The sequence below is a fragment of the Rattus rattus genome, chromosome X (genome assembly GCF_011064425.1).
Source record: "Rattus rattus isolate New Zealand chromosome X, Rrattus_CSIRO_v1, whole genome shotgun sequence".
Taxonomy (NCBI): Eukaryota; Metazoa; Chordata; class Mammalia; order Rodentia; family Muridae; genus Rattus; species Rattus rattus.
Window position 1 is genome coordinate 109,427,541 of NC_046172.1, and position 24,243 is coordinate 109,451,783.

Consider the following 24,243-nt stretch of genomic DNA (forward strand, 5'->3'; position numbering starts at 1 on the left):
TGAGTCATCTTACTAGCCCCAAATTATTAATACATCTCATACCACAGATATGTATGCATATATTCTTCATATAATATCATTATTTGAAATACTATACAACTTATTCTCCTCCAGTAAAATGTAAGGTCCATGAATAAATGGAACTTTGTTTATTAATGGTTCCATCTCCACACATAATAGGCACATTCAGCCTGTGGCCTACAGGCTTCACATACTTCAGGATAGTTATGAGTGAAGGTCAATACAAACTCATTAACTGACTTAAAAGATTATGGGATTTTTGTGACTTTTTGTAAGTTGACTTCATAGCTCTCATGTGTGAACTTAGTAGATGATATCATTGTGCCTCAGTGTCAAAGGTTAGACGTGTCTGGAATATTTTGTACTACTTAGCAAATACTCAAAAATATTAGTCAAACCCTTCATAATAGTCCCAAAGAATATAAAATACCTCAGTGTGACTTTAACCAAGCAAGTGAAAGATCTGCATGATAAGAACTTCAAGCCTCTGAAGAAAGAAATTGAAGAAGATCTCAGAAGATGGAAAGATCTCCCATGCTCATGGATTGGCAGGATTAATATAGTAAAAATGGCCATTTTACCAAAAGCGATCTACAGATTCAATACAATCCCCATCAAAATACCAATCCAAATCTTCAAAGAGTTAGACAGAACAATTTGCAAATTCATCTGGAATAACAAAAAACCCAGGATAGCTAAAACTATCCTCAACAATAAAAGGACTTCCGGGGGAATCACTATCCCTGAACTCAAGCAGTATTACAGAGCAATAGTGATAAAAACTCCATGGAATTGGTGAAGAGACAGACAGATAGACCAGTGGAATAGAATTGAAGGCCCAGAAATGAACCCACACACCTATGGTCACTTGATTTTTGAGAAAGGAGCCAAAACCATCCAATGGAAAAAAGATAGCATTTTCAGCAAATGGTGCTGGTTCCACTGGAGGTCAGCATGTAGAAGAATGCAGATCAAACCATTCTTATTACCCTGTACAAAGCTTAAGTCCAAGTGGATCAAGGACCTCCACATCAAACCAGATACATTTGAACTAATAAAAGCTAGGGAAGCATCTGGAACACATGGGCACTGGAAAAAATTTCCTGAACAAAACACCAATGGCTTATGCTCTACGATCAAGAATCGACAAATGGGATCTCATAAACTACAAAGCTTCTGTAAGGCAAAGGACACCGTTGTTAGGACAAAATGGCAACCAACAGATTGGGAAAAAGATCTTTACCTATCCTACAACAGATAGAGGCCTTATATCCAAAATATACAAAGAACTCACGAAGTTAGACTGCAGGGAGACAAATAACCCTATTAAAAAATGGGGTTCAGAGCTAAACAAAGAATTCACAGCTGAGGAATGCCGAATGGCTGAGAAACACCTAAAGAAATGTTCAACATCTTTAGTCATAAGGGAAATGCAAATCAAAACAACCCTGAGATTTCACCCTCACACCAGTGAGAATGGCTAAGATCAAAAACTCAGGTGACAGCAGATGCTGGAGAGGATGTGGAGAAAGAGGAACACTCCTCCATTGTTGGTGGGGTTGCAGACTGATACAACCACTCTGGAAATCAATCTGGAGGTTCCTCAGAAAATTGGACATTGCACTACTTGAGGACCCAGCTATACCTCTCTTGGGCATATACCCAAAAGATGCTCCAACAAATAACAAAGACACATGCTCCACTATGTTCATAGCAGCCTTATTTATAATAGCCAGAAGCTGGAAAGAACCCAGATGCCCTTCAACAGAGGAATGGATACAGAAAATGTGGTACATCTACACAATGGAATACTACTCAGCTATCAAAAACAATGACTTTATGAAATTCATAGGCAAATGGATGGAAACTGGAAAATATCATCCTGAGTGAGGTAACCCAATCACAGAAAAACCATACATGGTATGCACTCATTGACAAGTGGATATTAGCCCAAATGCTCAAATTACCCTAGATGCATAGAACACATGAAACTCAAGAAGGATGACCAAAATGCAGATGCTTCACTCCTTCTTTAAAAGGCGAACAAGAATACCCTTAGGAGGGGGTAGGGAGGCAAAGTTTAGAACAGAGGCAGAAGGAACGCCCATTCAGAGCCTGCCCCACATGTGGCCCATACATATACAGCCACCCAATTAGACAAGATGGATGAAGCAAAGAAGTGCAGGCTGACAGGAACCGGATGTTTATCTCTCCTGAGAGACACACCCAGAATACAGCAAATACATAGGCGAATGCCAGCAGCAAACCACTGAACTGAGAACAGGACCCCCATTGAAAGAATCAGAGAAAGGACTGAAAGAGCTTGAAGGGGCTTGAGACCCCATATGAACAACAATGCCAACCAACCAGAGCTTCCAGGGACTAAGCCACTACCTGAAGACTGTACATGGACTGACCCTGGGCTCCGACCTCATAGGTAGCAATGAATATCCTAGTAAGAGCACCAATGGAAGGGGAAGCCCTGGGTCCTGCTAAGACTGAACCCCCAATGAATGAGATTCTTGGGGGGAGGGCAGTCAGTAATGGATGGAGGATGGGGAGAGGAACACCCATATAGAAGGGGAGGCAGAGGGGCTAGGGGGATGTTGGCTGGGAAACCAGGAAAGGGAATAACATTTGAAATGTGAATAAGAAATACCCAATTTAATAAAGATGGAAAAAAATATTAGTCAAAGAAATGAAAGGGAAACATATTACCTGGTTGATTTGAAAACTTTTGAACATAACCATTTGTTTTGGCAGGACCGAATTTAACAGGTTTCAAAACAGTGGTTTTCTTTTTCTTGCCTAATTTTAACTGCTTTGTGATCTGGGGTGAGACTCATTTTCAATGACATTATAAGTTTCTCATTAGTAACTAATTTTCCTAAAGGAAAAATGTTTTAAAGTATGCCTTCTTGATCTTGGTTATTGGTATTTGAGTTCTGGACAGTTGGGTGAATCAAGACCAATCAATTATATTTGTGGCTTTGTTACTTATCTATAAAGTGGGGATGCCAAGAGCTCCTCTCCCTTGTTGTAACAAAGAGAAGTAAATAAAATAATGTATAATAATTACATAGCACAATATTTAGCAGCAATTAAATCCTTAGAGAACAGTAGCTTTTGTTACTCTTATTAAGATGTAAAAGAACTTTAAAAAAAAAAACCGAGGAATTCCTGTAACAGAAACTACTGAATACATTTCTCCAAGAGAAAGTGGAGTGGCTGTTCAGGTCTTTTGTATATATGGCATTTCTTTGGGAAATGCTCCAAAATTTGAAGGACAATTGCTTTGTTCTTTTCCTCTGAAGGCTTTTGTGCCCTGGACATATTCTCTTCATATTCTCTGTAACCACACAAGAGGAGTCACACCTTAAACTCCTCAGACTTAGTATCTCCACTTCTTCATGTTTAAAGCTGTCGTCCCAGGTTCTGAGTTCTGACTCTAGGGATTATCCTCACTCGGTATACTGTTAGAAACTTGGCAGTTTCCTTTGTGGGAGAAAGGAATTCTGGGGCTGATCAATCTGGCTTGCTGAACGAATAGACTTGGGAACAAGGTAAAACAATGGTCTCCGTTTCCATGCTGTGGAACCGACTAGTAGCTTGCTGTCAGCCATACCTCCTGTTAGTTCCCAGTCAAATATAGTTATCACAGAACTAGCCTATAATTGCCACTGCATGCTGGCTTCCACTAGTGCAGGGACACCGAGGAAGCCTGAGCTTGCACAGGAGGAACACTTGGCTCCCCATTTCACAGAGGTGATCAAGGGCTCAGAGCTGCTGGTCAGCACTCACCCCACAGATTTTTACATTCTCCTTTCAGGGTCCACTTCTTCCATTCTTACTTCACCCAGATCCCTCACAGCAGTGAACACTGAGTTGGGCTGGGCACGGACTTATTTATTCATCCATTGAACCCCACAGGGATCGGTAAATACGTGTTAAATCGCACTGCCTCTTTACTGCTTCAGCAGCATCCTTTTTTTTTTTTTTGTTATTTAGATGCAATTTTACCTTGTCTTCCCAGGGATGCTGTAAATTTTTTCTGAGTGCATGGACTTCTACCTCATTCCTGTCCCCTGCAGTGCCACACTATACTTTAAGCATTATGCTCTACAAACTGCTTAGGCAAAATGGGGCCCACCCTAGGAGCTGAGTAAAATTTTCTCCTTGACTACTTACTTTTTATTTTTTAACTGTGATTGTTAGGAGAAAATAGCATGCAACAAGCCATCAATTACTAAACCATGTTCTTACTGTAATTCTACTTCAAATCAAAACCTATCCAAGCTTAGTTGGAAATTAGAAACTTACTCGTAAACAGTTGTCCATCCATTTTCATTACTTTTTGTTGCCAGAAGTCCCGTGTTTCCTGGGTAGGTCATCAAGGCCAAATTGTAGCCTTGGGCTGAGACTCTTTTCAGGACTCCATTGCTACTTATGGTAAGCCAGTAGACTTGTCCACCAGGCACCACAAGCCACAGCGGCATCCCGCCTGCATCCCGGCGTATATGCACTGAATTGCCATTGCTGCTAGTGATCGCGCCCAAATCACCTTCGGCGTTGTAGGTGAAGTTATAAACATAGTCCCTGGTTATCAAGTTCATGGTATGTAGGTGAGTTCCATTGACGGTGAACTGGTAGAGTTCCTGGTCAGCAGGAGAGGCAATCTCATAAAGGTTCATATCGTTCAGGTGGGCTTGATTCTTGCTGATGGTACGGATTCGAACATTGCCAAGGTCTGCTACATAGAGGGTGCCATCAGGTGACACTGCTAAAGAGGAAGGGGCTTTCATCTTTGCATCTTTGGCGTAGCCACCGTCACCTATGGAGAAAGACCTTGATATTAATAATTGGCATCGAAGAACCTTGAGGGGCATAGCCTGGACGTAAAGCCACACACATTTGAAAACCATTTTAAAAAACAACCAGCAAACCATCGTTCTTTGCAGGCTCCCCCTCTGATTATTTTGAAACCCATTATTCAAAAGATCATAATTCTTGAGTCAGTATCACTAAAGATGAACAGTAAGATGTAATTATCTCAGTTACACCAATTTTGTGAATTCCTAAATCCCGCAGTTCAGAATCTATTGTATTGCAAGATACAAGAACAGCAAATAATGATAGCCACACAGAATTTCCCTGCAATTCCACGAGTCTTCTTCCTGTTGCTGCTTGCGGGATCTGTTTTAAGATCTTCCCGTCCCACTCTGCTTAGAGGTCATTTCCTCTGTTAATTTCACATTGTCCCAATGTCAAAATATACGATCTATAAGTGTAACAATGTCTCCAAATATCACCTTGTTAACTGGGATAAACAGATTTATCTTAAATAAAAGATATAAGTTACTAAAATATTTAGGAATCTCCTTGTTCAAGAAAATACTGGAAATATTGAACAAAGTCGCTAGATCTGGATTCCCCTGGCCCACTGAAACACAGAACTTATGAGGGCCATTCAATCTTGGATGAGTAGCTTAATTGGTTTGCATGTAGCATGGAGGGATTTCCATTTGGCAGGTAAATAGAAGAACTGTTGGCATTTATAGGTTCCTTTGATATCCAGAATAACTATTCCATGTTTGGGGAAAAGACTCATCTTTTCCTCTCCTATTTTAGCAGTAAGGAAAGGGCACTGCTGTTTATGGGATTTCAGAGTTTTTAAAATCAAGTAATGTAAGAGACTGATGTTGTAAGAAAGAACTTAACCATTGTGGAATTTAAATTTTCTTGTGCTCTCTCAAAGCAGTCTACTTGGGGTCCCTTCTACTGTCTAATAGAACATGCTTTTAATATGGAAAGCAGTCATTTAGGGCAAGTATATTTTTCCATAATAAAATCAGTAAATATGTTTTAATACCTATTTTCCTTTATGTAATGCAAAAAATAATGGCATGATCTTAAATTTGTATGCTGTCAACTTTTTGAGAATCTGAAAAGTTATTCCATTTGTTTGTCCTAAGAACAGCCAAGTGCCATGGTGGAGAAACACACTTATCTCTGTGTAACACGTAAGGCAGATGGATTGTGAACAGGTTTTATGGCTTTTCTGGGTCAGTAAGTCAGCTGTCAGAGTTGCCTCTCAATGCATTGCTTTCTCCAGGAGCCCACACAATAGTTTATCTGAATTCCTTTTGTTTTCCTTTAGGCTTTTCTGATGCAGGCTTTGCTTTTGAAAAGAGAGAGGGGGAAGCTGCTGAATTGCTAAAAAGGTCATACCTGAAAAACAGTCACAGTTGGGATCAATTTTACAGTCACAGTCAGTGGGAGCACCGGCGATGATGGAGATCTCCCCATTGGTGGTCACTTGCTGAATGCGGTTCACTTTCCTCTCGTCTGTTTCAGCGATGAAGAGCAGCCCGCTGTGGGAGACGCTGATGGCCCTGGCTGACTCCAGAGTAGAGTGAATTGCTACTTTGCTGACCAAGAAATGATCGATGCCGGGCACCTGGCAGTGAATGGGACGCCCTGCAATGATCCGCACACGCCTGTTCTCAGAAATTTGCAGCACAATGTTGTTATCCAGGACATACAATGAATTGTCCATGGGATTGACTGCAAGGTCTGTTGGCCACTCCAATCGCACCTACAGAAAGAACAGAGCGCACATCATCACGTTACTACATCTTCCCAGAGATACTTTTACTGGAAAAATAATAAATAGCTTACTGTTCCTGTACTATTACTGATTTCAGCAACATTGATGCTGTCTGGCAATGAGGGATGCCTAGGTAGTCACACAGCATATTTATCATCTCGGCTATTCCCAGTGGAGTATAAATTGTTTTTCACAGTCTTAGAAGTATCTTCTAGAGTAGTGGTTTTCACAGTGTGGTCTCTGGACCAACTACCATAGCATCATTTGGAAAATGGTTAGAAATGCAAATTCTGAGGCTCTGTCCAAGTATCATAATCCTGGTATTCATAGTATCATAGTCCCTAAGAATGGGGATCCAACCATCTGTGCTTTTACAAATCTTCTAGTGATTCTGAAGGCTGTTGCTGGAGGGTTGCTGGATCACTAAAACCAACCCTCCCCACCCCCAACACAATCTCTTAATGTCTCGTTTATTTTCAGAAAAGCAAAATCCTAAAGATTTGGGGGCAATAAAGAGTGCTGGGGAAACCAGGTTTAACTCAATCAATAGCCTTTTGGACAGGGCCTGCCCTTAACATGTGCCTAATATCCATCTTGTATATTATGTAGGTCTGGACCTCTAGCTATTACTTCAGAGTCCTGGCACATCTTCCTCACTTAGCTGGATCTTGTTTACTCCTTTAGTCCTCCACCCTGGCAAAGAAACAGGTTGGTTTGTTATTTCCCTGAATGTTTGTGAACATTCTTTGGATTAAGCCTTGTGCTAGCTAGGCTTTAGGGATTAAAACAAATGTTTCCATGACATAAACCCATGCCTTCAAATAACTTTTTGGTCTAGCAGAGCCCTTGGAAACACTATTAGCAATTACTCTCGATGTTGTGAAAAGGAAGCAATAGAAATGAAATGAAAACCCTTCACATAGACATGGAGTCAGGATATTAACAGAAGAAATGGTATAATAAGGCAAGCATGAAGTATCTAGTAGGAGCAGAGGGGCATGGGTCTGACGACAATTTGGAAAGAGCAAATGGCGTGGGTAAAAGCCTAAACACCAGAGCATGACTCATCTTGGTTACAATAAATATTTCAGTAAAGTTAATATAGTTTCAGTGTGTGTAATAAATAGTGATGCCAACCAGAAGATAGTGACTAGATGTTACAGAGTCAGTCTTGTCCCTTTTACATGTATAACCTGTGGTCCTGACCTCCAATGTGACTATGTTTGGAGAGAAGGCATTTACAGAGTACATTTTGACAGTTGAGATTGGAAGGCTGGATCCCTAATTTAAATCATAGGTGTGATTATGAAAATGGAGATGTTTATATGTGAACATAGCAAGACGACGGACATCTGACTCTCAAAGAGATTGCCGAGGCAAAATGAACACCTGTGTCATGGGGTTCCAGCGTCCAAAGATATGAGAAAAAAATGTTTGTTATTGAAGATGACGAATCTTTGACACTTTGCTATGACATCTCTGGCAAACAAATATACCAGCTGACAAAAGGAAGCACTCAGTTATTTTGTCCTTGTGTCTGGGGGTAGCCACTGATGGGCTTTAAGTAGGAGTGTGGCATAGTCATATTTTGGGTTTAAGGTGGATCTTATTGGCTGCTGTTGTGACAATGTAGGAGGCACAGGTGAGATGACGTTCCCAGAGGAGGCTTCTTGAGTAGGCTAGGTAAGGAATTTCCATACATAAACTAGGATGACAATGTAGGGTATTGAATACAAGAATTTGAGATATGTTAGAGAGGAACAAAACAATGTCTGTTCATGCATGCCTGTGTGCCTGTTTGTGTGTGTGTAGTGTGCTCTGTCCAAGTGCTGTGTGAGATGCTAGGAATACACAAATTAAACATGAGTCTACTGTAGTTAATTTCTGGCCACGAGTTGGCTCTGTGCCTGTCCTGATACTTCCCGGCAGTGACTACCTATCTCTAGGCACTTCTCAGAGCACTGTGGTCCATGTGGCAACTCCCTACATCAGCGGTCATTACTGTCCATTTCTCTCCTTTCAGGCTAGACAAAGGCAGCAAAAGTGTCCTATTCAGGACCAAAATAGTGACAGTAATGTAACTATTCTTTTTAGCTTTGAGTGAAAGCCGGAGGAAGTCTTTGTTTTTCTCGTGGAATCTGAACGTCTGGGAAGCAGATGTGGGCTGTCATTGCTTTTTGAGGCCCTCTACTTCCTCAGCTGAATGAGGCCTTATTAACAAAGTAGAAAAGGGCTCCATCTGATATCTGAGATGAGAACTTTCTTTTTTCGCTTGTGCCCGATGAGGGTGGCCAATTGGAGCTGTGAGGAGAACAAAGGTTGCCTTTGGCTTCTCCTTATTATACCGCATGGGGACATTTATCCCAACATCTGAGTGTCTCTCATTGTGTCCCCACAAGTCTGTGTGCCCTCTACCTCCACCTCTACAAATGCTGGCCTTCTATGGTCAGTACCATATGCCTCTGGGCAGCTAGGAATTTAGTGCTAATGGGGTATAAAGCTCTGCTTGTATTATGCATGTTCTACAGAGCCTTTCGGACGGAGGCCATTGGATAAACATTAAACACCAGCATCAGCAGCTCCCAGAACAGTTTGTGGCGATGTGTTCCTCAGCATGTCTGTCTGAGGCCTTTGCATGTCAGTGTGCTGCTGGAGAGAGACAGAGTGAGAGCCTGCTGCCAGTGCTGTTGCTTTTGCTGCAGCAGAGGGTTGAGTCTTCCTTTACCCTGTGCCCCCACCTTGGACCTCTATAGACACTATCAAACGTGCACAGAAGCTGTCTATGTGCTCTAGTCCTATAGAACAGGGTCCCCCAGGAAATAAGTCAGGGCTGGCTGAGGAAGAGGAAATGAATTTATTTCAGTACAACACTCCTCTTTTGATGGAGTCTGAAGCCAGTGACCCAGAAAAACAAAGCTGGCTGAAATGACATTCTAATTATCCCCACTCTGGGAGCCAAAGCCAGGCCAGAGGCCGAGGAATGGCACACACCTGGCAGAAGCTAGGGAAGGAACATATTTTAGACTCTGCTCTCAGCTATCAAGTCTGCCTCTGAGATAAAGACTGGTGGTGAGAAATCATGCTGTGAAATCCTCTGACTCTCTCAAGCCGATTTAAGCCGATACTATTGGTGTCATGTTTATTAGATTTAATATTGCCTCAAAAATACACCAGCCATTGTGTCTGTTTGTTTTCTCTCCCATCAAATGAGCTACCCTCTGGCAGTTTCCTGTGACTAAAGTGGCCTTTGTGCATTTGAGACACTTTCTATGCCAACTCCACAGAATCCCTTTAATTCCCATTTGATTCAGCAGAGCAGCTTGTCTATGAGATCTGCTCAGATGAAAACTGTATGCCTACTTAGTAGTCAAGGGGCCAGTGTTCGAGAGGACAGACCTTTTCACTGCTTTTCAGTTGTCAGTTTCTTTTATGTTGTTCTCATGTTAAATACTTTCCTTTCCAGGTAAGTCATCAAGGAACTAGTGCTTTATACCCACACGATAGAAACACAGCTTTTACTTAAGGCGTTTCCACCTCCCCCCAACTTACAGAATGATGTTTTTGAGCTGATTCTGGCTGATGGGACTAGCATCTATTAGCTGTGGAGAGACCCAGAACGCTATGCTACTGAGATGGTTCTAAGGTTAACTTGCAGAAGATGCTGCCATTTGTACAACCGTTTTTCTTTCTTCTTTTTAAAATGGGGGTAGTATGTGGTGGTTGAACAGAGCATTTTCTTTTGGAGTGGGAGAAGAAAGAGCGAAGAGCAGCAGTGAAGGGTCTTGTAAACTCTGCTTGCTGACCCAGCCTACAGGCAAACCTTTAGGGCTAATTTGTGGTGCTTGCCCCACCTTGTAAAAATATACTAATTTGTTCAAACTGTCAAAATGTGTTTAAGCTAAACTAGCATTAAAGGTCACTGGCATAGCCTCCAGCTGGTAGAATGTGCCCATCCCTCAACGACCTTCCCTGAGAAATAACCCAGAGCAGAAAGGAGCTCTTGGTTGGGATGTCAGCACTCGGGAGCACTGTCTTCCTCTGCTAATTGAAAACTTGCCTTGAAGGGAGTTGACTCTTAGGTCAACCAGTCCCGTGGTTGGCTTAGAGTTCTAGCTAATTTTGACCTCAGTATCACTGTCAAAGACAGCAGGATCCTATAGGGGAATAAAACCTGTGCGTAAAAGCAAGTACTAAATATGAGCCTTTTGATTATACAAAGTTCAAGATGCCCCCAGTTACAGAACTAGCTGACAATGAAGAGTTAGAGCATCGGTTACATATTTGGCCTCCCTCTAAGAGTTTTACTGAGGGTCCCTGCCCTTAATTCTGTGTAAAAGTAGGAAAACTAGGTTATCTTTTATGTAGCGCTGATATTCTCATCTGTAGCAAGGAAAATAGGTTAACGACTATATGTCGGCATGTACATATACATGAAAATTTATTTTCATATAGATTAAAGATATGTGGTGATATGATATGCCATTCATCCTAGTGTCTGGCACATGCCGAGGGGTGCTAGGTGCTAGGTGCTAGGGGTAGCAGTTTCATGGTCATGGGTGTTTCTAGCTAGAGGAAGTCAGTCCAGTCAATGAAGTGGTCTTTCAACATTTCCCTAAACTTCAGTTTTCTGTATGAGATATTTTCTGAATTGTGCTTCACCACTGTGTTGACTATACTGGAGTTGACTTAATGCTTTTCTTTAAAGTGACCTATTTTAAAATGAGTATGTGCTGTCCACTTTTTGAGATGGTCTTGATCTCTAGTATAATCCTTACAAAATTGGAGAAACACTACGCTGGGTCATTATTAATGGACTACTGAATTAGTATTTTATATACTTCAGAAAACAATCATCTGAGAACAATGATTTCTAATCCCAATTTCTCCATATTTCTGTCCTTCATTAGTTCTTAGTTAAATGGTGGAAGGCAGATATAAAATATTCAAAAATATATTTTCATAAAAATATTCATATCAAAATATCCATATATTCATAAAAATTCAATGTAGCACAGGTAAATGTCATGGCAAATGCATGCTTAGAGTGATATGGGTACGTAGAAGTGGGAGTTCAAGCAAGATTTACAGAAATGAAAATTAGACTTAACTTGAAAGAAGGAACAAAGAAACCAAGGAAGAAGAATGATCTCAGCAGAGGAAAATTAATAAAATCAAGGAAGCATGAAATCATATGGAAATGTGTGGATTATGAGCTGGGTTTTCTCAGTTATGATACAGGGTAGCCTATTGTTGGCAAATGGCATTCTAATGTTTGCTAAGATAAGGGATAGGTCCAGGTTTCTTTTGGGAGACATTTTTTTCATGTTACCTAGCATTTTTTTTATTAGGTATATTTTTTTACTTACATTTCAATTGTTATTCCCTTTCCCGGTTTCCTGTCCAAAAGCCCCCATCCACTCCCCTCCCTCATATGGGTGTTCCCCCCATCCATTCCCCTTAGTGTCCCCCGACATTCTCCCTGCACTGGGGGGTCCAACCTGGCAGGACCAAGGGCTTCCCCTTCCACTGGTGCCCCAACAAGGCTATTCTCTGCTACATATGCAGTTGGAGCCCTGGGTTATCCATGTATAGTCTTTTTTTTTGAGAGACATTTTTTAGTTGGGGTCAGCATCATGCATTGGTAGGATGTTTAGCATCATTGTTCCACAGAAATCAGTAGTATCTTTACCCCTATTAATAACAATCACAACAAATGTCTGTTCCATAAGGAACAGTAACATGATGAAGATACAATGGAGATCGTTAAAGGGGACCGCTGATAAGGTCAGATTAATATTTAAAAAAAATCACTTAGGGTGAAGCTGAAGAATATGTTGGAGGGAAAGTAGACTAGCTACAGGATAATCATTCTAGAGACCTTCCATTCATCATTGCATCCATCCATTAATGTGTTCTCCCACCCAGCCATCTGCTATATATCTTCCTGGCATATAGAGTCTGGAATCCTGTTTCTCATTTAGATTCAGAATATGTGTGAAATGTGTGAGCAAAAGTTCTGTCCTCTCTACGCATAGGAAATGCTCAGATGTACTAGAGTAAAGTGATTAGGAGCTTCATGGATTAAAAACATTTAAATGATAGGATTTGCTATCATAGTGGCTTCAGAGAATCAATTATCATACAGGCATTTCAGTCTCCTCAGGTAGAAATTATTTTAAATAATACTTTCTGAAAAATTGTAAGAACTCAATGAAAACAAACAATGTAAATCACCAGAGTGACTGGTACATAAAAAGAGGACTGAAAAGAACAGTTAATCTGGATCTGAGGCCAAGCTGTACAGCGGTTACAGAAACACATTCCTGCCCGTGATCCCTCTTACCTTTTCCCAACTATCGCAATGCTCTCTTCTCTGGACATCCTATGAACTCTTAAGTTTAGTAACATGGCCATACTCTTTAAAGACTTCCAGCAATTTTATATCACCAGGCACTAGATTATTTGCTGTATTCCTTATGGATTTTTCTAACAAATAAAACCCCCAAGATTCTTTGGCTTATGTTGGGACACATTATCTCACACACATTTGTCAGCCAATTCCCTAACTAATAGTTTAGTTTATTATTTGGGCCACCTTGTTATTTGGAACAGTACTCTTGGCCCAGCATCAAGCACAGGAAATGCTGCATTAATTTCCTTTTTCTGTCAAAAATAAGTGTGTTTCTTCTATTTTCCACACTACACTACATATCAAGATACCAGTTCCAGTGAAGAGAGTGGACTCTTCCCTTCATGGAATTAGAGTTTTTTGCTGACTCTATTTGCTCTATTTTTTTTGTAAGTCCCAGGGTTTGATGGTGGCATAGAACAATGGATTATTTCTTTTCTACTCTGGTTGCTTTAAGAAATTAACTACGGTGAAAATGCCTCAAAAATAAACTATGATTATTACAGTATTCTTCAATTGCCATCAATTGCCAACAAGTTACTTCCCAAAAGTTCCACAGGGTTGGAGAAAATTAGCTGTTTCTCAGAAGGACCTGCCTTCTATCCCAGACATGAGATCTCTCTCCTTTAGTCCACGCAGAGAATTGTGGCACATTTAACAAGTGACTCTGCTTGACTTTGAGCTCTGTGGCTTCTTCAGTAGGACTTCTCAGGAAGTGGATGATTATCTCCTTTGAGGTATGCCAGCCCTGGGGACGATGCTGTGATGGCAATGAATACCCTGTACCAGGTGTTCTGCCAGCACCACATTAGATGTCCTCGAGCTTCTAAAATCTGACAACCCCAGGTTGTTAAAATCACTTTTTGTCAGTTTTCAAATGGCATTCTTATTTCTTGACACTGATACTGTCTATGCTTCCTCAAATTTATAAAAGGAGGAAAATGCTGTCTGGAGAAAAAATGTACTTGGAGATCATGATGACACCTTTGAGAGTGATGGTCCCTATTGATCTTGTTTCTAAAGAGTGGAAATCATGAGAAGGTGAAATATATCAAGATTTCATGGCCTTGTCAACAAAGAAAATTATTTCCCATTATCTCAGAGTCACACTTTGTAGCTCTTCCTAATGGCTGGACACTTTGAAGAAACTCTTAACCTTTGCTCATAGGCATCCACGTAGTCTGTCTCCATGGTATTGAATCAGAAACCATGAGAAAAATGCAAGCTCAAGTTGCCATGGTCATTGAGAATGAATAGGTAGTGTCAATCCAATCAGGACTTACATTTAGGCTGATACGTAGAATCAGTTTACTATAGAGCACATAGACTAAACTCTGTATGCCCAATGTTTTTAAATTACTTAAATGAAATAAATCAAAGCAAAACAAAGTATGCCCTATACCTCACGCAAATAGAACAAGAACATCCAAGTAGTATTGGCATATTTCATATTCTAATAATTTATACCTTTATAAGCAAGGTCATTTAAAATATTCTTTTAATGGCCATCTTTATTTGCAATATGGGAAAATCAAGTTTGATCTTGATGGGATTCCTCCCTTTTGTAAATTTGAAAATGCTCAGATAGGATGAGGGTTAATATGAAATCTCAAATGTTTGCCTCCTGGTTTTCCTGTTTTAGAGACTAGACCAACTCTAGGTCTATTCAATCTTTCCTCCTTAATGGATGACCTGAATTCTTATGTACATATATATTGCTATTTATAACAAAACATTATTTGCAGTTAACTGTGTCCATATTGTAAAGTTTCAGACAGTATGATGTTAAAGGAATGATGAAATCACCCACAGTTACAAGTATATGTTATATAATGCTCACCAGAGAGCTAACTGACTTGGAAGAAAATTTCTATGGTCTTGGCTATCTTTGGGATATATGAATGGTGAAAGTTTTGCCAAATATCTTGGACCATGATATTGCTTAGAAATAGACATTATGTAATCAGGTAGCAGTAATTCAGGAGCCAGGATCCTGAATGAATATGTGGATCTTCCACCTCAATCCTGAATGATACATTTACTCAGCCTGGTATCTTGCTTGCACCTGTGTTGTCTTGGCATTTTCTGTTATTCTCAGTGGAATATAATCAAAAGGGAGAGGATGCTTTAGCTTTTCGGTTTTCATTTTGATTGGAGCTACTGATTGTACCATTATAGATACACCAGTTTAACAAATTTCTAGTGTTTCCTCTTTGGAGAAATCACCTGTATTTACAAAATTAAAGTAAACTAAATTGAAATAAATTAAGATTTCGGTAAACGTGGGAAGACAACAAGGACAGTCTTTTAGAATTGTTCATTTTAACTGGTGCATTAAAAACCTTAAAAGCTGTTCATATTAATGGAGTATGATATAAAGGTTTTGATATATATTCTATAATGTCTAAATCAGACTAACTACAGTTATCTCCTCAAGAACTTTTTGTTTCTCTATGGTAAAAACTTTCAAAATTCTGTCTCCTAAACTTTTGAAATGTAAAGCTGCTTAATTGCTGCCTGGAGTCATTGAACTGAAACTAGCATCAAAATAGTTTGCTCCTTTTCAACTGTACCTTAATATCCATGGATAAGCGCCCGCCCTCCACTTCTCTCCCCCGTCTCTGATAAACTCCATCCTCCTTTTAACTTCTGGGATATCAACATTTTTATATGATAAGACCATGCAGTATCTGTCTTTCTCTGCTTCTTTTATTTCAATTAACATAATAAGTTCCAATTGCAAGCATTATATAGGGCAGCCCTTCATGCATAGATAGGATGGGAAATTGATCCAACTTAATGATAAAAATAAACTTGGAGAATCATTGAAAACATGGGGCTCTGTCTCCAAGCACTTTAAGAAACTTTTCTAGCTCCACGTGACTCTCAAGCGTACCTAGTGTGCCTGTGCTACACTAAACATATTTGTGTATCTTCTTTTGTCTTCTACCAGGTCTATGAGTAGAAAAGGGAAAGGATGAATACATTGAGTTTATAATCCATCTAGGGTCATACTTGGCAAAGGTTTGATGATTGACTACAGCAGTGCTTTATTGCCTGTAATAATTTCTGTCAATGAAAGTATTTATAAATCAAACATGCAAATAGATACTGAAAAGTGCTGTCTCCTCAATGTGCTTTTGTCACTAATCTGGTTTCCACAGGCTGACAGGTATTAGTGAGAGGTGCTCTGTGTCTACCATTTTGAAGTACATTTGCCACCCCTTTTATGATTTCATTTTTCTGATAATCATGTCTTACAATCAATGCATGTGTTTAATGGAAGATTTACGACCAATTCCCAAAGCCTTCAAACTTATGTTCATGGTATAATTAATGTAACATGTGATTACCAGTTTGACATAGGGACTTCAGAGGTTGCCTAAAACTCTTTTAGGAAGTCTTTGGGATCAAAATTATTAATAAAGAATTTTTTCCATTATATATATGTATATATATAATGGAAAAAATATGTGCATAAATATACATTTATAGAGTAAATGAAAAGTTCTCATTTAGGCTGACACTGTTCCCTCCAAGAATCAAAGACCATAAACACCACCACACCACTACCACCACACCACCAACAACAACAACAACAACCACCCACTAAGTATGAGAAATTCTCTTTTGGGTTGCTCATCAGGGTTGTTGAAGAGACCCCAAAACATTACAGACTATATCTCTTATTTTTAGTTGCCTGAGGTGGAAGGGTAAGTGTCTATTGCTGAAGCTACCATGCACTTTAGATGGGACCCAAAGACCCCTGAGCTGGAATTGATCTGAAAACTTTTTCCTTAATGACTAACTTCCATGGTACCAAAAGCTGTTATGTAATCTTTCAAAAGAGGTAAGCAACCAGAAGTCCTACCCAGCTATGACACTTATGAACCACGATAATGACTAATATGGTACAATAACCCTAGTGGTGCAGTAGTTGCACATATATCTTGGAGGTAAACCAACAGCTCTTTAACCATTCAACAAGACGCAAGTCATTCCTGGTACTGGAACCCTAGCCAACTATCCAGGACTTGTGAATTTATGGATCTTGGATAAGATCGTACAACTGTCACTTTACTAAAACAGCATAATCCCTAACTACATTCTACATTTTTGTCCTATTTCCACAGATAAGTGTACTTCTCATCCTGCATCAAAGAAACTTATCTTTGCAAGAGATAAAGACCATTACAGAAAAACTACAACCAATCAAAATTCAGACTTGTGGAGCCCAGTCACAACTGATACATCTGTAATACAATTCCTGTTATCTAAGACTAAGAAGGCGTATCTTTTCTGTAAAGGGGTCCCAAGGCCAAAAATTTTGGGAATGATTATTCTAGAAGAAACGAACAGTGAACGAGGCCCTTCTTTTAATATAGGGCTTTCATTTAGGCTCATTAAGAGAATATGCTCATGTTTCTTCTAAGATGGCTCTTGGGTCCATAAGCCTTGTCCAAAATTATATTGTTGGAGAGCCTGAAAATCTTCAGTTCCACTAGAGACCCAAAACCTGATGGGTGCTATAAAAGTTTGTTCATCTAGGCTCCCTAAGAACAATCAGCATGTACACGCTCCCTATGAGTCTGCCGTGTAATTGCCACTACCTCATCCTAATAACAGGCATAATTGCTCTGAGTTTCCGCCGACCCTTTCTGGCATCTCTTTTCTGAAGCCTCAATTTTGGAAATGGCACTTGTGAATACACAGGATGTTTAACAACTTCCACTTTTCAATTTACAGTCAAAGTCATCTATCAGCAGGAGATGAAGGCCCAGTGTGAGCACTACAGAATGTCCTTCAGACTCCATGGTTAATTTGTTTGTAAATTCGATGGTTATTGTAAGAAGAACATATTGTACATGGTGCTACTTCCATGATGCCACTTGCCAATTTACTATTTGTGTCTGTTGCATCTTGGGTTTTATCATTGCAGGCAAAGAGATAACCCTTTCAGCACTTGGAGAAGTGGGGAGAGGAATGTGGAATACCGTTTTCTCTCTTAAGACTCAATTTTAATTTTACATCTATTTAGTAAATACCTATTGTGTATTCATCACCGTGGGTGATATGATGGCTGAGGGAGGGTCAAGCAGACAACAGCCCAGGAAAGTAGAAAACAATATGAGGCCAGGCAATGGTAGCGGGAGTTTTGTGATAATACAGAGGGAGGAGATCACTGTGTGTCTTTGTGCAGGAGATGGGACTCTTGTCCTCCTGAGAGCCAAGGTTTTGCTTGTACAGAAAAGCCTGAGGCTTAAAAAGAACTCCCGGAAATCATTCTTCAGTTTCTTCCTGCTGAGAAGTTGCAGAAACATGTCTGTTGCAGGTTGTTAATATTATAGTATTGGCCCAAAAAAGATAGGCCAAGCTTCCAATTCCCTTTGGCACCTAGAGCAATTTACAGGCCAGAAGTATGAGCGCACAGCTTTTATGAAATGGCCTGATTTCATTGATCAGCCACTCTGAGATTATGTTTTCATTTCTGTAGTTACTGCTCTCCCTTCTTGCTGATGGTTTCAGGAGGAAACTATTAAAAAATTCCACCACGGAGATGTGAAGATATAAGTGGGCATGGCTGAGTGGGAAGAGAAAACATCACGATTCATCACTGCTCTCCTCTGAAGTTCATTTCAAGTGAGACGAGAATGCCACAGATTGTCTCTCTCATCTTAACTCTGGAATGCCTCCAAATGATAAGGACACTAATAACAGCAGATGGCCTAATGAATATTTAGAAGGAGGATTTAAATGGTTGGATTTTCATTAGGGTTTCAGTGTGCTTCCGGGTTTTGCCCACCACTTCCCCGTGTGAAAGACAAAAATCACACACACTCAACAGATGGCCCAGCTCAAGCTTGTGTTTCCAGAACTCCGGAGATTGACCACCTGACCCTTACCACTCACCAAGAGTCATTTAAGAAAGCATGCTGATTATCAACTTGAGAGTGAACAAAACAAAAAAAAATATAGCTGATGAATATTGAATACCTGAGCTTTAACAAGAAGGGAGTTACAACAGCTCTGGCTGAAGTCTTTTAATAACAGCTTCTTACAGATCTAGTAATGATGAAATCCTCTGTGGCAAACAGTCTACTCTAATTAATGTTTCATCCAAACTGTAAGCGTATCTGAGTGACTCCAGCAGCAACAATGACATGAAAATCTAACACCTCATTGCACAGTACGCTAGTTATTAAGTTACTGTCTCACAGCTCCAAACTCACCCCTTTAAAGACATTGCTTTGTGATTCTGAGGTTGAGGCTATGCTATCTACAGGGCTTTTTTTTGCCAGCTGGATTTTTAATAGATTCTGACACTATGGAAAATAAAAGGATGCTGGGAGGCTCGGTGAGAAGGGATTGGTTCCTCCTTGCAGGTTGCTATTTCTGTCAATATCGCCTTAATAGAAGTCCTTCATTCTGGCTGCAATGTCTGGCTGCACTTTTCAGCTCGTTTGCATAGTCTGAGAGTCAGTCTCATCTTGCCCTCTTACAGGTACCAGAGCCTAATTTGTTATAAGTACATTCTTATTGTGAAACTGTCGGTATCCTCCTCTCAACAGCCTATGTCCTACCTCCATGGAACAAAGCTCCCCCCACCTTTGTAGGTTCTAAGGATCTCAAACTCTTCTTGTTTCCCAGGGGAACTTGTTTCCTAGGGGTGGCAGCCATTTGCTGAAGTTGTTCTTAATTTTCTTAACCCGTTTAACACCTATGCAACTCATCCCATGTATTAAATAGTGTTATAATAATTATTTTCTATTTTCTCACTGAGTCTTGAGTAATATTTATAGCATGAACCCAAATACAGGAATAAAGGAAGAGCAATGCATTAGTGCAGACCAGTGGGAACTGGAAAGTAGTGAATGGTTAGTTTCCATTGTGATCTTCACAGTCTAGAAATCATCCTGGGAGAAGGGTCCCTGGGATTGTCTGTGTGTTAACCTTGTCAATTAACCTTAATTTTGTTAATTGACATTGTAAGATCTGTCCTACTGTGGGAAGAACCATTCCCTGGGCTTGGGTCCCAGAGTGATAGAAAAGTTAACTGGGGATCTAGAATGCACGCGTTTGCTGCACTCTTCTGCCTGTGGGCACAAAGCAACTAACTAGCTGCTTAATGATCCTGTGGTCTTGAATTCCATGCTATGATGTATCCTGTCAAAGGCCATGCAGGAGGAATGACAAACAGCTTTAGAACTCATGGCATGTGGTTCTCTGGTTAGCACAGCCATGGTGGATGCCCGTAGGACCACGTGTTCTGAGGACTTTGTGCAGTTATGGAGTTTTGTTTCCTTGTTGCCCTCACAACCTCACAATTTAAGAATTGTATGAAAACTTTAAGGGGGTTTCCAGCCCCTCACTGGGCAGTGTCTCTGGCACTCCCAGTACCAATGCTTGATCTCTTTCGGAGGTTGCTGCTGGAGCAGATTAATGATTCCATCTCTAAAGAGCTTAGAATGTAGATTGTCAGCAATGACCATCACCCCTAGAAAGCATTTGGGAAAATAAAATTGTTAGTGAATTTAGGTTAAGAAATTTTTTGCTGCTGTCTCTGTGTAGAAAATCATCAGGAACAATTTGAAGTTCAGAAAGGCACACTCTTATTAGTTAAACTAGGGACATTTTACGGTCAGGGAACAAGAACAATGGCAGCGCTGGCTGATGTGACTCTCACTGAGGCTGGACTGGGGATGAGTGATTTCTTATACTCAATTTTGTCCTCAGTTTCCTGATAGGATTTATTAAGAATAGCCTAGTAAGGGCAGCAGTGGAAGGGGGGAAGCCCTTGGTCCCTAAGGCTGGACCCCAGTGAACGTGATTGTTGGGGGGAGGGTGGTAATGGGGAGGATGGGGAGGGAAAGCCCATATAGGAGGGGAGGGGTTGGGGATGCTGGCCCAGAAACCAGGAAAGGGAATAACATTTGAAATGTAAATAAGAAATACCCAATTCAATAAAGATGAAAAAAAGAATTGCTGATGAGTAGATATACGCTCTGAGGATTTAAAGTAGATATAACAGATTTTTATATATGATAGTTCAGATTTGTGGTTCTTTAAGATTCTTATAAGACTACTTTTAAGGATAAATAATTAAAAATAATTCATCATTTTTTGGTACCCACGAATTGCTGCTTGCCAGTAGGAGAAACTGGCTGAGAAAACTACCTTGCTTGCTCTCACTTTGTTAATCTGTAATAAGTTGCTTAGTTACAAATGTACGTGGGTTATGTTATTTCTTGTATAGGTACTGGGTGTCTTAGGGTTTTATTGCTGTGAACAGACACCATGACTAAGGCAAGTCTTTTAAAGCACAACATTTAACTGTGCTGGCTTACAAGTTCAGAGGTTCAGTTCAGTATCATCAAGGCAGGAACATCAATGTGTGAATATGTATATGTCTATCTGTCCTTCTGTCTGTCTGCAAGCATGTATGTGTATGTATGAAGTTATTAGAGTCTGTATTTGCTTCATCCACTCGTGTGTGTGTGTGTGTGTGTGTGTGTGTGTGTGTGTGTGTGTGTGTGTATGAATTTTCTGTCTTTCCTTTTCTTTCATGCTGACCCTAAGAGTTAAAAGTTTTGCTGGCCACAGAAACTGCCAGCACCAGTTCCCTCAGAGAAAAGTCTGCTGAGTAACTTCTTGAAACAGCCCCCATTAGACGCTATCTAGAACCAAGCCCCATCAGCCCTGCTTAGTGCTGACCTCTGTCAGTTACTCTCAGCACTGATCCCTGCCTATGTCACACCTTGCTTCCTGTCTTGGTTTACCGACACTGGCACCCGTGGATGTCAGAGCAGGTCTTTGACATCCATGACAATTTTTAACAGTACTGTACTTTGAACTTTGAATAAAAGAAACATCTTTATCCTTTAAATTGTTTATATTAGAGTATTTTACCATAGCAACAAAAGGGAAGTAAGATGCTGGTAAACGTGAAATTGTAAAGGTAAACAAAAACTATCAAGGGCCATCTTGTTATTAATTAGTCAATGATTTTCATACATTAGATGGCCTAGGCCAAGACCAAGTAATAGATACTAAAATTGCCATAAAAGTGAAACAACAACAACAACAACAACAACAACAAAACACATGAAATAAATATATGTTAGGAATTTTGTGAATGTGAAGAATTTGTGTGGTGAAGGCTTTTCTGACCCCCTTGAAATGCTACTATTCTGCACTGCCGTATCATTCTTGTGATATTTGAGGGTAATTGCATAGTAGGTTATACCATTTTCGCACATGCCTTTGGAGTTACAGCCCTGTACTTCATGTTTTTGAGGTTGACATACAGCAACATTTTCTCTGTGTCCAGAATTGTATTTGTAAACAGTAATTTGTTGAATATCTACAACTACTTTTTAAAAATATTCTCACTGGATAGTTTCCTTGTTAGATACTGGCATCATTCCTTCAGAATTGTCTTTCCATGGCTTTGGTCAATGGAATTGTAGTAAGAGGTGACCTACATAGACATAAGATTGTACCTCGGTTTATTTCCACATGAATGTGGTGGACATCAAGAGTAAACTGCATTTTCTTGGATTGACTTAAGTTTTGTCCTTAAAATTGGAATCTTAGAACATTTATTAGAATAAACCATATGACAAACATGTATATTAAATTTTCCAAATGTTTTGAATTTATACAATTCATTAATTAAATGAATTCTATGGCAAAAAAATGTGTTTCAGGATAAGTCTTCTCAACAAATTGTCTGTTGGTGACTGCTTTGCATGTTCCTTTGTTCACATTTCTTTTTTTGGCAAAGAAAATTGTTTATCTATAAGTAGAAGAATGAAGATAGATCTCTACTTTTCAACTTGTCTTCATTTATGATTTTTTGTGTTCTGCTTTCATTTATTTTTAATTAACTTGTAATTTCTAAATATGCTGACTTTTACATGAGTAGATGGCCCTCTCACATAGAACAACACCTTTGAATGATGTCCCCATTTGATAAAGAAGTGTTTGTGTTGAGGTGTATCTACTTCCTCGTCCATAGTTAAGGGGGACTTGGGGCTATACTTAAGAGACAGAATGAGAACAAATGGCTTGTGCTGGGATATTGTCCTAAAACATCTAGACACAAACTACTGAATTTATCAACCAAGTATTTTTGTATCATAGACAGCCCCAAGTTCACCTCAGGTCATGGGACATGCCAAGCAAACATGTAGAGTGAACAGTTCAAAAGTAGTTTGCAAGCTTTGCATTTTGTGACTCTCCCTGAACTTTGAAGATGCTTTTCCTCTGGTGCTTAATAGTTTTAATAAGAGCTAACGTGCCATTGTCCTTTGTGTGGAAAGAGGACACTGCTGAGGGAGTTTTATTTATGTGATAAATTACATTTTCGATATAGCATTGAGCACGGTACTTGACTTTTATTTTAAGGCATCTGAAAACTCAGCCTATTTGCTTCTGTGCACACATTTCAGCAGATTTTGGATATGCTGAAGTTGGAGGTGTGGACCTGCTATTCTTTGCTTCTTATACAAGTGGTTCAAGCTGTCAACTTGGAGGCATCAGTAGAAATATCTGTAATAACAGGTTATTTTATTAGAGTTTACTGATTATATGTTTACTTGAGAGAGGCAGGCCCCAAAGTGCAGTTAAAACAATTTAAGTGAATTTGAAGAACAGTAGAATGTAAAGGAAGTTTGTACATAGTCTTATTGCAACATTTGTCTCAGTTTATTATTTTGGTAAATCTTTTATATTAGATTAAAAAAGAACCCAGATAGACATACTTAGATCCTGAATATCTTTAGAAAACAAAACAACACTAACAACAAAACAAAGTAAAACAAAACAAAACCACCACCAATAAACCAGTGTCATTAGGTAGATGAAGGGGCTCACAGACTAAACTTGATTCAAAAACCTCCAAGGGCATTGCTTTCTACTGAGGAAACTCCAGCTTCAAGACTTCTTTTGATTATATACGTAGCTGGGAGCCTTTCTATTTCATTTTGTTTTCATTTGAGAATGATGCAAGCATTCTTCATATTGACTCTAGATACACTCTTCTTTTGTTATCCCTCTCTAATATTTATTTATTTATTTATTTATTTATTTATTTATTTATTTATTTATTTATTTATGGCAAAATTGGCCCATCTAGAGTGACTGCATGGTACTCACTGAATAAACTGCTTTTACCTCTAAAGTTTAAAGAGATGGGAGATGATAA

The 24,243-nt window shown here is 39.6% G+C and overlaps 1 protein-coding gene across 1 annotated transcript in view; it reads right to left on the reverse strand.

Annotated features, from left to right (window-relative positions):
* Tenm1 (teneurin transmembrane protein 1) overlaps positions 1-24,243 on the reverse strand; it is a 175,006-nt gene that overhangs the window by 40,898 nt on the left and 109,865 nt on the right. Inside the window, 2 exon segments of the mRNA XM_032889476.1 lie at positions 4,342-4,852; positions 6,250-6,616. Coding sequence (XP_032745367.1) covers positions 4,342-4,852; positions 6,250-6,616 — 878 coding nt within the window.